Genomic DNA, 17,575 nt, shown 5'->3' with positions numbered 1-17,575 from the left:
TGAAAACAAGCTCAAATCAAGAAAGATTGCCAAACTTCAATGTTTAAGTTATGAACATTAATTTTTCTGGTGTGTGCATATATTTTTGAAATGATTAATGTAAATTATATTGGTGATATATTGCAGCTTATTTAGTATTGAATTCTTATTAACTGTCCTATTATGTACAAATATATATGTATTTATTTTAACTCATACAATCGGTATTAAAAAAACGTATGAATATATTTTTATTAAAAAAAAATAACATATTAATAAACTTCTTCTAAGCCAGCCCTCGGAGCACATGTTTTCTAGTCTGTTGTCCAGGTACTCGAGACTTCCATGCCTAAAGCTTTAAAACTTTAGATAACCCTAACCTGGGATCTAATAAAGATGGATGAAGCACGGCTCTAAAGTTCTAAATTTTTTTCTATTATGAATATCCTTTCAAAGAGAAGTTGAGTTTTTAATTATACACAACATTTAGGATTTATTAAGTGTTATTATAATAATAAATCAAAATGTATAATTTAAGATATGATGGTCAATTATTGCCAGAGGTGGGAACTTGGACTCGAGTTGGACTTGAGTTCATATTTTGAATAGGATCTCACAATCATAGACTCGAAACTTGACTTGGACTTCATAGCTAGTATATTGCGGACTCAGTAAAAGTGTTTACACTATGGACCCTAAATTATAGTAATGGACTTGAAATGAGCTTGAATGACATCTGAGGACTCGATGAAAATATTCAAGGACTTCGACATTACTTGAGATTCGACGTGGACTTAATGTATAGTATAAGGACGTTTTCCCTACTCATATTAATACTGTGTCGTAAGCTGGAGGAGTGGAACACACACTTCTAAATCTTTGGAGGCTTTGCATTAAAAATATATATAAAAGGATTGGACACCTACTAGAATTCGAGTGTGGACTCATTACATTTTTGAATACGGACTTTGAAGAAGACCTATCAGAAAACAAATCCTCTTGTTCTAAATATCATGGCCTATTAAAAAGAATCAAACTAAAAAACATAGTGTTTTATCAATCTTTGTACCCGAAACAAACTCTTTAATCTTGCGAAAGGTGAAATACGTAAATAATTGTAATAATTTATAGATAAATTTCACACCTCCATTCAAGTCAACAGTGTGTCAGATATGCAATTAAGGTTTTTTTAAAGCAAGAGCTGACTTTTTATTCTTATCAAAATCATAAGAAACTTCCGATGTCAAAGCTTGTTTATATTGTGAGTTCAACTAAGTAAAGAAGGACATAGCAATTTTACTACGCATATAGCACTTATAAACAAGGTCCATAAGTGCTATACGCGTAATAAAATTATATGATGACTTTTAAATTGATTGAATTTATACCTTAGAACAGTCTAATTTCATAGTTAAAAGCAATGGCACCTCTGTTAATGTGCAAAATAAATAGGAAACGAAAGATACATTCTGGAGCCAATAGAAGAGTGAATAAACTGTCAATTGTATCTTAAATTCATTGTATGTGTCAAAATCCAAAAATTGTTGTATTTAATATAATAATTGTATTTATAATATTGTAGTAAGTAAATGTGCATTTCATTTCTGTATTCAGGGTGAATATTATTTATACTGCACTAAAAGTTTTTATGTAACAGCAGTTGAAAAAGTTTTTAACTGGAGTGTTTAATGTATTTTTATGGGTTTATATAATGTTAATAAATTATTTTCTACATTATAGATGTTGTTTTATTGAAGTCCTTTACTTGTTCTGAGAACATAATCTCCATGTATATCAAGATACTTCACTTTGTTTCAAGGCGTGTCTCCAAATCATGCCAAATATCACAGATATATTTATAGATGTTTTCTCCTCAGCAAAAAAGAGATTGTGTGATTGCAATCTCCGTGATTCATACCTCTTCATTATATCCCAGTCCTAACAATTTGAAGAATTTTTTGGAGGAGAGAAAGAATAATGCTCATGACGTTTTATTAGATCAGCTACAACAAGCTGTGACAAGAGAGGAAGGAGAAAAGGATATTTATAAGCAAGGACATTTATTAGAATTACTCCGATGTCGATCTCCAATTATACTCTTAGTCAGGGCCGTACGTCATTATTGCGCTTTGTCCGCTTCAGAGGACCAAAAAAAAAAAACCTTACTCAACCGTCCACCAATCATATAGGTATGTAAATATAGATGAATTAAGTCATAATTAATTATTGAAATCTATTATATATATGTAACTTATGACCAACTCATAATAGTACTGAGTCATTATTACAAAATTACATATTTGTAGCAGGTCCACCCAAAAGGAAGCTAGATAATTTTTCTCAAAATTGAACATGGAATACATTTTCCAACAAATTATAGTTCATTTAAATGAAAAAATGATTCTGATTAATCCTTTGGAGGCACCACAAATTGTACTTAAAGTTGCCAAAATTCACCGGCACATTTATAGAATTAATAAATTATATGTCTAAGACAATATTGGTGCCAAATTAAGTCAAACAGATAAAACGGAGGTCTCAACATGCTGAGGAAGTCGTGAAGTGGCGAGCTTATTTGAATTATTTCAAAAGTATCTTTTTCAAAACAAAAAACAGTTCTGTTGGGTTCATTCTCAACAAAAAACAAAACTGTCAAAAAGTGGATCAAGAGATTGGCTTTTCTCAGGGGCGATTTCTTTTCCAAACTGAAACAAGAGAAAAGTTGACGGAATCTAATGAAAACAATCGAGGAAACTTCTTGGAGCTTTGGTCCCTGTGTTCACACGACAATCATATTCTCAAAGATAAACTGGAGGCCGAAGTCAAAAAATTTGATTCAGCTGGGGCAGGTTTTGCCAAATGGACTTCACCTGACATCCAAAATGAGCTGATAGAGATTATAGCATCCAAAGTGACGGAAAATATAATTGAAGATGTCAAGACTTGTGCCGGCGATGATGACTACTGGTTCTCTGTGATTGTTGATGAGACATCAGATATGTCAAACACGGAGCAGTTCAGTCTGTCACTGGGATATCTGACGAGTGAAGGCATCAAGAAAGAGAGCTTCCTCAAGTTTGTAAAAGTTACCCATACTGACGGCAAATATTTTTTGAGAAGCTTCACGAGGCTGTCAAGGATCTCGGCCTTAACCCCGCCCGCACTGTCTCCCTGACCGCGGACGGTGCTTCCAACATATCCGGCATCAAGAAGGGTCTTGCCGCCAAGTGGAAGGAAGCAGCCCCACTGTGTGTCTACATCCACTGCTACGCCCATGTCCTCAATCTTGTAGTCAAGGATCTTCTCTCAGATATAACCCTGTTGAGAAATACAATGGGGACAGTACAAATTTTATACAACTTCATTGAAGGGTCACCAAAGAGGTCAGCAATCTACAAGTCGGTGAAGATAACAAGTAAAGATGAGAAGCATGCCAAGGTGATGACCCTGAAGAACCAGTCTGCTACCCGCTGGAGTCTCCGCTACGATGCTGTACATGCTGTATCTCTAGGGATGGTCAGAATCATGAAGACCCTCATAATAATGAGAAAAGATAAAGATACATTGTCGAGTTCAACAGCAACTTCTCTGCTCAACAGCATCTTTAGTCACGAATTTGTTTTCGGCATTGAACTGTTGAAGACACTCCTCAGACACACATCTAGCTTGTCAGATAAACTTCAAGGCAGAAAGGTTGACCTAACAAAGGCCCGGAAACACGGCAACCTAGTGATTAGGACTCTTGAAGATCTTAAGAATGAGAAAATCTTTGAATCAATCTGGAAACTTGCTGAGTTGAAGTCGTCTGAGATGAAATCAGTATTTCACCAGGAGGACTCAACTGATTTGGAATTCAAGGAGGCGAAGATTCCAAGGAGAATAAAGTGGAAAGGAACAACTGAATCCTACGTCCGTGAAACACATTTCGATGTTGCAATCAATAAGATGGTATTAGAGCTTGAGAGCAGATTTGCCACCGACGATACAAACATCACAATGGATCTCATTGCAATCATCAATGACAGTGAAGTGGAGACCTGTGTCATTGAGCGTGTCGCCAAGCACTACAGACTTGAACTGTATTGAATTGTATGTTTAAAATTTATGTTTCTCTAGGCAGATATTGACACAGAAGACATGGTTTCGTCACAAATTGCTGCGGAGTTAATAAGATCGGGAGTGTTCCGCCTGATGCCCGAGCTATACAAGGTGATCATTATGCTGTGAGGCGGAGCGGACATTCTCCTGTCTCAGAAGGCTCAAGAACCACATGAGGACCACCATGGACCAGGAGAGGCTCTCCTTCCTCACCCTCTTGAACATGGACAGGGTGATGGTGACAAGGTGCTCCATGAAGACATGGACAGTTTGATTGACACCTTTGCGTCAAGGAAAGAGAGGAACACATCCATTTTTTTCTTCTTTTTTTTCAAACACATCACCACGTATACATGCGAGTTAAGAACATCAAGACTTGTGAACATAATTTATTTTCTGTCGATGTAACCGTTTCATTGTATATTATAATCTCGTTCATTATCTTCATCCGTTATTATTTTAAAAATATTTAAGAAGATTTAAATTGTTTGACTTACTTGTATAGTTCAAAAATGTTCTCTCATTCTTGCACCGTGCATTTTATACTCCATTATACTCCTTCCTTTATGAGTAGGTCGGCATTGACTTTCCGTCTAGAGTTTTTCCTTTTCATTTTATTTTTCTCAATGTTTGCCTGAAGAAAATAATGGTCAGACAGTCCATAGGACGATATTCTTGCAAGATTTAATCTATGCTGTAGCATTTGCCCTGTTTAAATATCCCACGTTCACCACTAAAAATCAACCGTTCACCCTTGTAAAGCGGACCGAAAAATCTTCCTGACATACGGAACTGCTCTTAGTTCAACAAGGACCTATGATTATAACTCTGCAATAAATCCTCAGGGTTACGTACCGTCTTTTATGAGCACACACGAACGTTCAAACAGGTTTTAAATATAATTGAATTTTTTTGAAAAATAACATAACAGGATAGTCAGAGAGAGGGTGCTGTGAAAATTCTTCTGGGCATGCACCATATTTTTTTTAAATAACAAGCTACAAACTGTCACACAACCTTGTCATAATATTAAAAAAAAATCAGTTTTCGCATATCCTATTAATATATTGTTATAATATAATCTTTTGTCTTTCACTATTTCCTTGTAATCTTTATAAAAATGTGGATATTATCCGGATTTGAAATTGTACTTGCCTTGCAGTATAAACTTCACCCGTAATGAGCATACAAATCTTGGAGGAATAAGACAAGGCTTGTTTATAGAAATATCTATATTCTTAATAATACAAAAAACCTACTCCGGTATAAACATAGAATACATAACTATTTATACTTATAAAAAGGTAAAAATAGTACTTTACAAATATATATAAATACAAGAAAATACAATAAATAAAAGAATCAGAGGGAAGGAGACACGAATACATTACAATTAACTACCTGATATCATGAATGGAATTTACTTTCGTAAAATTAGGGCTGCTAATGTAACACTTAACGAGAGAATAAGAGATCTTTACACCATTTTAAAAAGCTTCATATTGCAAGTCTTTCTTAATAAGTAAGCAACTCAAGATTTGTGGGCATTAATCATTATTGTTGGACATCGTGAATCGTGATTTCTTCTGAGCATTTTCTCATCCTAACTTTAAATCCATCGACAAGTTCTGTATCATCTGTAATTAACATAAAAATAGCATACTAAACACTTTTTCCATTAAAATGGATCTGACCTAATTTCTTTTTGAGGTCCAAAAGGGAGTCACATTTGGCATCATTAAAATAACCCTCCACCGGAAACTCATGCCTAAGTTGAAGAGTTTCATTTCTATTTTGAGAGAGACTATTTATTCCTCGAGTTGCAGGAAAAGGTTGGCTGAGGTAGAAAGGTGCATTCAGGAATACATTTGGAATTGACCCTTTTTTCAATCTCCACCGTTGAAGAACTTGAGACTCCCTTTTTTTCTTCCTCTGATTCAACGAATCACCACTCTCGGTGATGAAACAATCTGAATGAAAAATCAGTGAGCAAATTGACTGCAACTTTTTTAAATTCGATAGATGATTCTAATTTTTTTTCACTTTCTCGATTGCTTTAATCCAATTTTTTCTCACATTTGGATCATGAGGAAATCTGTAATAAGGAGGTTGATACTTAAAATAAATGATAATTTTCAGTAGTTTGTTACCTGTTAGACATTCGGGTTTTTCATAATTGGGGTTGCCTGAAGTGCAAGAAGGGATAATACAGCAATCAGGCATTGTTCAAGGATCACAGGGAGGAAGACGATTCACAAATATAACTCTTAAAATTGTCGTAAACAATAAGAGAGAAAAATTATATAATTAATGAAGTCCTAGTATATATTATAAAACAAGGCAATTTAACAATAAAAATTTTATAGACAGTAGGGTATAAGCATATATTACTTAACATTATCTTAATTAATTTTGATGTAATTTGGTACGAAGATTATTTATGGTTACAGTAAGAGGCCATTAAATTTTTAGGGGTCAAGGTAGTATATAACGTTAAAATACGTGATGCATAAAATATGCCCCCCGTTGTTTTATGTAAAAATAAAAGAAACCTAAATTGAAATTAGCTGTGATGACGTTTTATTAGATCACTGATCATCTACAAGCATCCGCGAGAGGAAGGAAATTGAACACAAATTTCAAGAGCCTACAGGCTGGAATTAATCAGATATCGCTCCTCAATTCTACAAGGACTTACACCTAAAACTCCGTGAACAAACCTTCATTGATAATCTCACTGTCTTTCATGAACACAAGCACTTGTTATTACTTTACACTTATATTTTCCTTTGTATATGATTAAATAAAGATAACATTTTGGAAAATAAGAAATCCTGTTCAGATTACCACTTACGTAGAAAAAAATCACTTCCACTTTCTAGAACATATTTTTATAAGCCTCTGGCCATAATTTCCCAGTTTCTCTTACCTTGTAAAAGTGTAACATGAAGAAATTTATCAAAATACAAGCAAGCTAACCCCTAATTTATAAGAGTTATTTACGGAGCTTCTACAATAGCCGTTTAAAACAATCACATTTCATTATGAACTTAGTTTCATTTTTACCCAAAAATAAATTAAATATCTTTATATCAATAAATAAACATATTTTAATAAAAATATATTTTTGTTATCAAAATAAACTTTCCACTGAGGTCAACATAAGCTGAAAATACATAGAGCATAAATAATAATAGTGATAAATTTCAGAAAGTTTAAATCTCTATCATATAAGCGTTATTTTTTTCGATATAAAATCTTTTGCACTTATGGTACGAATCCCTCCTCCAAGAAGAGCAACTTGTCCATTTCCTATTTATTGAAATTTTGACATTAAATATGGCCTCAGTTTCCAATATTAATTCAAAACAACCCAAAATGATCCCTCAAAGAAATAGACTTAGAACTTAAAATGTGGGTTGGTAATAAATCTTTGAAAGAATTCAAAAATTCTACATTTGCACATTCACACAAAACGAGACTTTGTTTGTTTTTTCCTGACACTTTGAAAAGTTTTTTAGGAAATTGATTTGTGGAAAAAGTTTTCCATGATTCTGACTTTTCTTCATTTGCAACTAATGATATTACACATGAAAAACGAGATAAAGAACTAAGAAGTAAAAGGTATAACAAATGACACAATATATTCAACAGCCTCATTTACGTCTCCAATACTAATATAAATAGGTTCTCATAGAGAAATGAGAGACTAGTAAGATAATACAAATTCCTTTTGATGGAGGAATTCCATAAGTTTTCCTCCAAACAAAAACCCTACGGTGATATAATTGGTCCTTATATCTGTAACAAATCTAACTGTACAGTTCTGGTAAGAGTTCCATAATTTTAAGGGAGCAACTTCATTAGAAGATACACATACTCCTTCATCGTGAATTGGAATCTTATTAAGGAATTATACTTTTTCCTATGGACTAACAGAAACTCTACTCTTGTAAGGAGTAGTTAGGAGCTTTACTGTGACACCACTTTTAGTTACTTTTATACATTTGGCAAGGGACATAGAATAGATAGAGTAATGAAATTTTGAGTTTAAGAAAGTTGGAAAAAGGAACAACACAGCAAGATCTGAGACTCCCAAAAAAAGATCTTGAAAGTTAGACAATTTTTGAGCATTCGACAACACTTGTAGAAACAACGATAGAGAAATAAAATTTGAATGTACGAGAACAAAGAGCTTTTTCAACTTCGAAGAGGACATAAAACTTTCCACGTCTGAAATCAAGGCATTGATGGCATCTCCTTCAGGTAAAACATCAAAATTAGCAGATAAATAACTGCAATTGATTTCTTGTCAGTTCCTCTTTGCTAGCTCCAATGGGGCCAATCGAATATTGTTTTAAAATCCTTTACTTTCATCTGAGATCAATATTATTTGTATACCAATCTGAAAAAGACATGTTGAATTATTTGATACAATCTTAAAGCAGAATGAACAAATAGCTACATCTTCTGTATTGCTAAAAACTTTATCACATAACAAATTTGTAGATAAATTATTATTGAAAAAACTTGTCCCGAGTTGATAAATTGAGAGAATCCATAATTTTCTTTGAAACTTTAACATCCTAGTTCATTGCATTTCTTTCCTTTACTAAGGTTTTATCTTGATCCAAGAAACCAAAACGATCAACAATTTGAATTAAGTGTACGTACATTTCTTTTCCCTTTAGCCATGAATAATATATATCCAAATTTTTAATGGAATTAAACAAAAGCACAAATATGTCATATTCATTTTTGCAATCGCACATTTTGAGCTTATTTTTTGTGAATGCCCTCAGGGAGGGTAAAAAATCCATGTGGTGAACTAATGAGGATACATTTCCCTCTGATAATATAATCTAATTGCTTAAATTATAAATTGAGTCGTAAGTCTTGTCAAATTCCGTATTATTAAACGTAAGAACAGCTGATAGAAATTATTTACTTTCTTATTACCATAGTAACCTAAAATGACTTTTAACAGATCGTCTAGAATACAACCAATTGTGTTTCATTTTTTTCAAAGCTTAATACAAACTAAAGGAAACCTTCACATTGTAGAAGATAATCAAAATTTCAAATTACTTTTCCTATTGGATCTCCTTGATATCTTTGCCATTTTTGGATCTGTCAAATTTCAGTGAATCGATAAAATTATTAAGTTCGTTTTTAATTTGAGTATTAGTACATTGAAGGGATATGAGTATGACATCACTCATCATAAATAAAAGCTTCATTCTCTAAATCAGCGTTTCGTTTCGATTTTTATGGACAATGTAATTGGATGTGACTTTTAGAGACACGCCTCTTACATTGAAGTGTTGGAAATTTATCCATTTCAAACGAACAGGCTAGCTAATAAATACACGCGATTTATACCATTAATCATTATTTATCCCACTTTCTTATTTTTTTTATAGGGGTGTCCCGAACGTTTACTATGCAGCTCCCAGAGTCAATTCACATCTGCATACAAGTTCAAGGAGGCCATCTTAACGTGTCATGGTATTATAAAATACTTTGAAGAATTAACAAGTTACAATCTTATACGTATACCTATACTTAGCTGAACTTCAATCATGAATTGCTAAAATATTCCGTCTAATTGCATGTTCATTTAATTTCGACAAATTTTGCTTTATTAATATAGATATATACTGCCCTTTTCGTTTCTAATATAATTTAGCAACCAAAACTTATGAAACATCTTGTTGTTGTTTTAAATATGACATCCTGTGCTTTTATTGTATTGTTATTTAATAGATCAAGTTGTAGCATTCAAAAATGATGTTACTAAGAAAACTGCCATGAGGTAAAATTGCCCTGGAGAAAATTGAAAACTAATAGAATCTTTTGAGATGGATGATCTAGTAAATGTATTTTCCTTTGGTCCTAATTCTTGGAGAACATAAACATCCACTTCTTTAGGTCTTCGTGAATGAAGAATGATCTTAGGCTTCAAATTTTGTCACACTAAAATTGCATTTAAATTTCGAATTCTTCATTTTTTTCAGTTTTATGACTATAACTGTTGTAGTACCTAATTAACAAATTATTATTATTATTTTATTCCACATCTAGAGCATTTTATCTTAATCTGAATGCTGTTATATATTGATGGACTGATTCCCACTAAAGGAAAGAGTCGAGTCTACTCTCGTATGAAGCTTAGCTTTGTTCAGTTTTCTTCTACGGTGGATTTTTCATCCTGTTATCAATCCCGTAGATATTGGCATTCGAACATCTCTTATTGAGGATAAAATATCTCGGGTCTCTTCTTTTGTTCTAATTCATAAAGAAATGTCCGTCTTTAATTAATAAAGATTAATCTAAGCGAATGAAAAACATAAATTTTATAATTGTATTTTATGTATAATATTTAATATGTTCTGATAATACCTAATATTTTACCTTATTAACATAAAGTCTTTTATTTTATTCAATTATAACTTTCGTGTGTGGAAGAAGATGTACGAGTTATGATATACTTCCAAGGAACCCCTCTAATATCAAGAAATACTTCCAAGCCCTCGAGTTGCACGGGGTACTTGAGAATACTCCTTACCAATCATCTTTATCCATTTCTTAGCCTAGTCATGGGCCTTCATTTATTTCCCTTTGAACAACCCTTGTAATAGCGTAGGGGAAATACTGATGACTTAAAATTTTATGGGCATTTTAGTTGCAGATGTACATTAAAAATCGATCTAACGGACTATTAGGTCAAGGTAGTAGATAATATAGGTGTGTCGGTTAGCGTCTGTATTCTGATTGACTGAGCTGAGTTACGTCATATATGTTGTATTCACTCAAAAATTAAAACAATAATAGTAATATAAATATAACGACGTGAACTGGTAATTTGTCAAGGTGGGGGATAATATAACTCTCTTCAATATAATGTATGTTCAAGGGATCTCGACTCATAAGGCGAGATCCAAAAAACAAGTGTTTCACTCTGTAGATCTAATCTCTTTTAATGGAAATATAGTTCTTTGAGCATATATCTCTTCATATCAAGGTGACTTGTGACTTCTGATCCCGTTAACAATCGTCCCTTAACATAAATTCCTTCAGATCTTCCACGGAATCATTGTATACTTCTACATATAAGAACTAAGGAGTTCCATAAAACGATAGAATAATCGACTGAGATACCCAGTGAGGAGCAGGGAGAGTTCTCATTCTCAACTCACAGCTCCTTCTTTGAAATTATTGAAAGTCAACTCTGTTTCGTCTCCTACTCTAAAAAAACGATTCCATTAATAAGAGTCCTTCAGTTTCCTGGATGTATATAACTCAGAAATCACTCATCCCTATCACATTTATAAGTTGGAATTCGTGATATACGATCTATACGGATAATTCTTTAAGCTAGACACTTCAAGCTCACACCTGATTGCTTTATTACTACTGAGTCACTTGGCATTAGAAAATAAGTGGAACATGATTCTAGACAGATAAAGATAGTTTTTCTTTTTTCTCTCGATATTTTGGTCTGCAAAGTATATTCTACTCTGCTACTTCATATAAATAGTTATTCGGAGCTGTTAAGTGATTATGTGTTTTACAAAATATTTAACAAGCCTCTTAACTTCAGTAGACTTATGTTGAAATATCTGAATGTCATTAAAATTCCCAAACTTATTGAGTCGGGAATCTTTCTCTAAACAGCCAAATTCCTTGTCACCGTATTGGAATATTACTTTTGTAAAGATCTAGGATCGCAACACGAATAAATAAATTATTAAATGTTTTCTATACTAGATAATTATAAGTTGTTTTACTGAAAACAATGTTTAAAATGTAACTATATAATAATACGATTGTTTTAGTATTGATTGAAAAAGTAATAAAGTGTCAATAATATTCTTCAAAATTTACATTCCCTATTTATGAGTTCTCCGTTATTTTATTTTTTTTATCTTAATTAATCAAATTCGGTTTTATTTTGAACATGCAAATACTATTTATTATTGTGATTGTTGTCAGGCGTGTAGAAATTTCAAAATCCTTCCTATACGTTGTAGAACTATTATTGGTCTATATTACAAACTACTGCGAGTAATTTAAAAGTGGGAAATCTTTTGAAAATTAGATTTCCCGAGTATTATTCAAATTTTTACTATAATATATATCTCTTTCTGGAGAGATAAGTAAAAATCACAAGGCAACAGAGGCTTATTCAATGCATCATCTTCAGTTCTGTTAGCAAGATATACTCTATATCAACATAAATAAAAAATTAAGATCTAGTTATAAGTTTATTGTTTTCACATGATCGGTTCATGTTAAGAATAAATAATATCGACTTATTTTTCATATATAATTGATATCTTCGATATAATGATTTTTTTAAATTATAAAACTGTACCTTATATTAAGATAATTGTTATATCCCCTATCCAAAGAAAGTGGAAAAATATTCACAAATGATTAGATGCAGTTGCTCAAACTTACAGGCAACTAATAGTAATAGTTATCTACCGTATTATATTCATAAACGTAGATAGATGTTCACCTATTTTTTTATTTTCATACCTACAAGGTTATAGTATGAAAATAAAGTTTAATTCCCCCCTTATATAGTGCCAGGCCCAGTTTGCAAATAGAAAATCTTACATTTTGAGTTAGATTCCTTGTAATCTTAGAGCAAAATACAAGTACGGGCTAGCGTTTTCGACACATATGTAACGTCATTAAAATGGGATGCTTACATCTGTCAAATGATAAAAGTCGTGAGCGACACACCTTTATAATACAGTACCTTCATTAGGAGGGGGGGAGGCTATCCGTTAAACTCGATAGTCCTTTACAAAGAGGGGGGCGCGTTCCAATAGTATTTGCACCCACTAATGCTGAAAATTTAAATTCCAGAATTCTTGCGTATGGTATGGCAGCGACCTCCAAAATAAAGCGGGTTCGTCAGCGTTATAAGCATGATTAAATGCAAATCTTCTTTCTCATTAATTAACTCTTTTAATTTAAGCCTATAAGGTTTTAATACAGCAAACCTCCCGTGCCAACAAGCCGACAAAATTCTCTGTTACATCCGAAATCCATAAAAATCGAGGTTTAATTGTAGTAGTTTAATCCTATTTTAATAATGCTTAAGTTTGAGATTCTCTATAGATCAAGCTTTTACTCACTTTTATAATCTGTCAACAGATTAAGCAAGATAACTGTATAAAGGAAGTAAAATAATGCTTATAAAACGCTTAAATGTCGTCTTCATTGCAAATCTCTCAATGCCTAAATCATTAAACTCAATGAAACTCTGTCAATATCAACTTCTTAGATATATTATTGATCTTCATTACCTTAAGTTGAGCTAAACTATAATAAAATGCTGTCTTTTATTTAAGATTTCATTCAACTGCAATTCTGAAACAGTTTAATATACATATTATTGATATTATATCAAAAACCTCATAATATATATATACTATGTGTGAGTAAGATGATTAATAAATACAAATGGTACATATTTTTCATCATTCACAGTTCTCTGTGATACTTTGTCTTGGAAGTGCATCGTAAATTAAAATTACAGATGAATAAACTGCGAATATTACGAATAGTAAGAAAATTGTTTTCTGAATAAGTAACAAATTACAGAATACGATTCCACTGAAACCCCCAACACAGAACCATAATAATTTGATTCTTATGAAAAAAATACAAAGAACGCCCACTTCTTCGACAAAAACCACGTGGTTATGAGAATGGCTCCTCCCGGTCTTTACATTATTAAATTTAAGCTTTAGTAATACCTTAATGTCATGATGCGAAAAAGAATTTCAAGACGAATAATTACATGAATGTAGAATTTTAATTATTTATACGTACATATATTAACACAGGCTATTTATAAAACATAAGTATTTTTATCTGAAGCCGCACAGTACTTCTAGAAGTAATGTTCGATATCATAATAGAGGGAGCAACTCATGTTTTTAAGTAGTGTTATATTTCATTAATGAAATTTTGTTCTCTTTAATATTATACAAAGCAAGGTTTGAACCTGCACGCGCCACATAACTAATCAACAGCAGACTTTTTTTTCTCGTTGCTTTTCTTTTTCTTACTCTCACGCTCTCTGCGCCATTATTTACTACAGACTAGAGTGAATCACGAGGAACAGATCCTACTACAAATCCGTAAGTATCGTGGAAATCCCAATACTTATTGCCTTATCCATCTCCTCTAATATTAACAAACGAAATTCATTTTTGTCCACAGTACCCTAATCATGCCAGAACAAACTGAAGTCTTAACTAAGAAACCCCAAGAGGAGGTTGAAGATGATAAGGAATCTGGATCCGACTCCGATTCTGAGTCCATGCCTGATTTAGATGAATCCACCAATGCTGCTACTGGACAATCTCCTTTGGCTGCCGCTGCTGGTGTTGAAGAACCCACAAGCAAGGCTAAACAAAGTCGTGGGGAAAAGAAGGCTAGAAAGATTATGTCCAAGTTGGGATTGAAGCAAGTATGTCGTTGAAAGAGTGTTCTTGGTTCTAGTATTTACAGATAGAATCGAATTTGACCTCACAGAATTAGAATGTCAGGTTAATGTTTAATTACTCATTTATTGAAGCCTTTTTAATTCCAAATATCCCAATTGATCCATTTATGCAGATTAAATATCGTTTTTACCTCAAAGACGAAACATTTTCCCAACCATTGGTTATAGTGGTGTAGCATTAGTCTATTCCCCTCTTAACCCTTTTGTCCGGATACGGGTTGTGCTGTGTTGGTCCATAGTTATTCAGTCCAGTTTTAGGATCTGCCCCCAGTAACGTCGTCTTTGCGACCTGTCCTTAACTTTAGGACCTTGGAATTTTTCACAAAATTTCGATGGTTTATTCAACTTAATAAGATATATGAGATTTGTATTATGAGCATTGAACATATCTGGCTAAAAATATTGATATTTCCATTATAATTCAATATTACAAAAACATATTAATATTTACTTTTGTTATATAATTTATTCTATTATATAACAAAATAATTAAAGAACATTAAGTGCTTCTAAATTATTGTTACAGATCTGGCGTCGCAATAAGAATCCTTAATCATAACTTAAAGATTTGAGCGTACCTCACATCCACATCAGTTTCTTTTCCCATGAACATTGTTATATTTTTACTTGACAGTTTTGATTGATAACTGTAATTAAGTATTTATCCTTAGCATACTTTGTATTGAGGGTAAAATTGTCGTAACTATTAAATTGCAATTATTAGTGTTACTGCATGCCATCCTAGAAGTCTTAATAAGTCCATATAAAGAAATTTAGACCGTTGAAAATGAATCTCTCAGATCCATTGTATTTGATAACATTCATAATTAAAGAATAGAGTTTCCAAGCTTAATTCTCTAAAGTAAATATTTCGAGTTCCAACTATTTCACTCTAACCTATTAACAACTTCGATTTTCTTCCTATGTTTATTCTTTAAATTTTTTAGTTATAAATTCATTTTAATTGATATCCTCTAATAGTCATTATTTGTGATATCACGTAATAACTTGTTTTTGTACATGATTCCAGGTTGTCATGTGATGCTGTTCCTTTGAATCAAGTATATAACATGTAATTCATAGATACTTAAGAAATTAAATTAAGAAATAGAATCTTGAGAAATGTATTAAATTCAATTTTTTATAATTATTCATGAGACAATTTTACCCTGTAATCTTCGAATATAAAAATCTACAAATTATCTATCAAAAAGAAAGATCCTCTCTATTTATAATCCTAATTATTTTCCCTCATGTATAGTAATGAACAATGTACTACATTTATATTTTTTAGGTCACTGGCGTATCACGCGTAACGATCCGTAAATCTAAGAACATCCTCTTTGTCATTAACAAACCCGACATATATAAGAACCCATCTAGTGATACTTACATTGTCTTTGGTGAGGCCAAGATTGAGGATTTGTCTCATCAAGCTCAGATGGAAGCAGCACAGAAGTTCAAAGCAGCTGAAGCTCCACAACCTGATGACCTCTCTGGAGGACAAGGTACGACCTCAAGACGGGCTGTCATTGCTGAAGAAGAAGAGGACGAGGAAGTCGATGCTACTGGAGTGTCTGAAAGTGACATTGAACTTGTCATGTCCCAAGCTAGTGTTTCCCGGGCCAAAGCAATTAAGGCTCTGAAAAATAATACCAATGACATAGTCAATGCCATCATGGTGTGTATTTTTTTTCCTTTCTATGTTTCCAATGCTTAATCCTCACATAAATATTTATTATTATTTCTTTGCAGGAGCTCACGATGTGATAGGTATTTGGGATTTGTCATTCACTCTTCTTTCTTCTCAGGAATTGCTTATCAGGGTTAACTCGTTTGAAATTAAATTATCGTATATTATCGAACAACTCGCAGATGATGTGTTAAAAACAATTATTTTCTCAGATGAAATAAAGTTTCATATTGTCCTCAAAATACCTTCTATTATGTTTTAAGGCCTTACTTTGTCTTTAGAATAGTTTTTTATTTATGGTACTTAAATAGCTTGTGTTGAAGCGTCTTTCATTTTCTTATAATTGTATCGTCTTCAATTATTTATTATGAGTTAGTCTATTTGAACTAGTCTGAGAAGTTCTTATTTGTTTAATGAACTAGTTGTAGGGGAGACCGATTATTTTTAACATAATTTCTGGGAATATCTTTAAGATACAGCCATAAAATTTACACTACAGTAATGCTAATTGTGCTAATGAACTCATTTTGAGGGATATTTTTGGTAAGCAATGTTGATGTATATCATTGTTTTTACTATAATTTATACCATTTGAATAATTGATTCTGTTCAAATATTTGTATCAATATTCACAACTCACTCATTGATGAAAATTTTGATATACACGGTGAGGACTAATAATACCCGTTTTCATCTTCATATTTTTTTTTGGCAAACTTTTGAAGCAAAAGTTGGTAATTCAATAATTTACTACACTTTATATCAATATGTCTCCCTCCATTGTGAATAAAGTTCAATACGTGGACGAGCAGAAGCAATACTGGCCTAGATCAAGTCTGATGACAAGTTGTTCCACTCCTTTATGATCGGGTAACGACGTAGGCCAGAAATCTGGCGACCAAGTCAAGTTCTCCCTGCTGAAATGCTTCACCTTCTTGGACGTGTGTGCCGGGGCGCCGGTAAACACATAATTTTCCCTGGGGAACTTGCTCTTCAACCATGGGAAGACATGGTATCTGGAGACCTTGTAGTAGACGTCTGAGTTGATTTTTTCGTTATCCTGGAAGAAGTAGGGAGGCATCTTGCTGCCGTCAGGCGAGGACCATGACCTGAGTTGGATGTTTGGTCCTGAAGGCTCCCTCCACCTGAGCTCTTGATTCAGACAAGAAGCGATCATTTATTTTTTTTCAGAACAGCGTCCACTGTTAAGATCTTCTCGTCGGAGTTGCGGAGTCAGAGTCGGAAAATTTGTACCGACTCTGGATACCAAAAAT

The 17,575-nt window shown here is 32.9% G+C and overlaps 1 protein-coding gene and 2 long non-coding RNA genes across 5 annotated transcripts; 2 read left to right on the top strand and 1 right to left on the bottom strand.

Moving 5' to 3' along the window:
* Positions 1-1,232: 1,232 nt before the first annotated feature.
* LOC139905843 (uncharacterized) lies at positions 1,233-4,518 on the top strand. Its single transcript, XR_011780923.1, has 3 exons — positions 1,233-1,499; positions 1,720-2,225; positions 2,451-4,518. It is a non-coding gene; the product is annotated as an uncharacterized lncRNA (long non-coding RNA).
* Positions 4,519-5,291: 773 nt separating this feature from the next.
* LOC121120689 (uncharacterized) lies at positions 5,292-13,939 on the bottom strand. Of its 3 annotated transcripts, none has more exons than XR_005865151.2 (4): positions 7,007-13,939; positions 6,228-6,343; positions 5,772-6,172; positions 5,292-5,714 (listed from the first exon to the last, which is right to left on the bottom strand). It is a non-coding gene; the product is annotated as an uncharacterized lncRNA (long non-coding RNA). The 3 variants fall into 3 exon arrangements; XR_005865152.2 differs by lacking the exon at positions 7,007-13,939 and adding an exon at positions 6,798-6,923; XR_005865150.2 differs by lacking the exon at positions 7,007-13,939 and having other exon boundaries at positions 6,228-6,975.
* Positions 13,940-14,083: 144 nt separating this feature from the next.
* On the top strand, positions 14,084-16,543 carry Nacalpha (nascent polypeptide associated complex protein alpha subunit). Its single transcript, XM_040714609.2, has 4 exons — positions 14,084-14,240; positions 14,323-14,572; positions 15,903-16,289; positions 16,364-16,543. Exons 2-4 carry the CDS (start codon positions 14,333-14,335, stop codon positions 16,376-16,378), a joined length of 642 nt encoding a protein of 213 aa, XP_040570543.1. The 5' UTR covers positions 14,084-14,240; positions 14,323-14,332; the 3' UTR covers positions 16,379-16,543.
* The last annotated feature ends 1,032 nt before the right edge of the window (positions 16,544-17,575 follow it).

This window comes from Lepeophtheirus salmonis, chromosome 6 (assembly GCF_016086655.4).
Source record: "Lepeophtheirus salmonis chromosome 6, UVic_Lsal_1.4, whole genome shotgun sequence".
NCBI lineage: Eukaryota > Metazoa > Arthropoda > Copepoda > Siphonostomatoida > Caligidae > Lepeophtheirus > Lepeophtheirus salmonis.
Note: the sequence above shows the minus strand (reverse complement) of the source record. Positions and strands in the feature narration are given on the sequence as shown.

Bases quoted from the DNA above. Each gene is read 5' to 3' on its own strand.
- Nacalpha (XM_040714609.2), top strand. From the start codon at position 14,333: ATGCCAGAACAAACTGAAGTCTTAACTAAGAAACCCCAAGAGGAGGTT. The intron at 14,573-15,902 runs GTATGTCGTTGA...TATATTTTTTAG, and splicing joins CCAAGTTGGGATTGAAGCAA to GTCACTGGCGTATCACGCGT.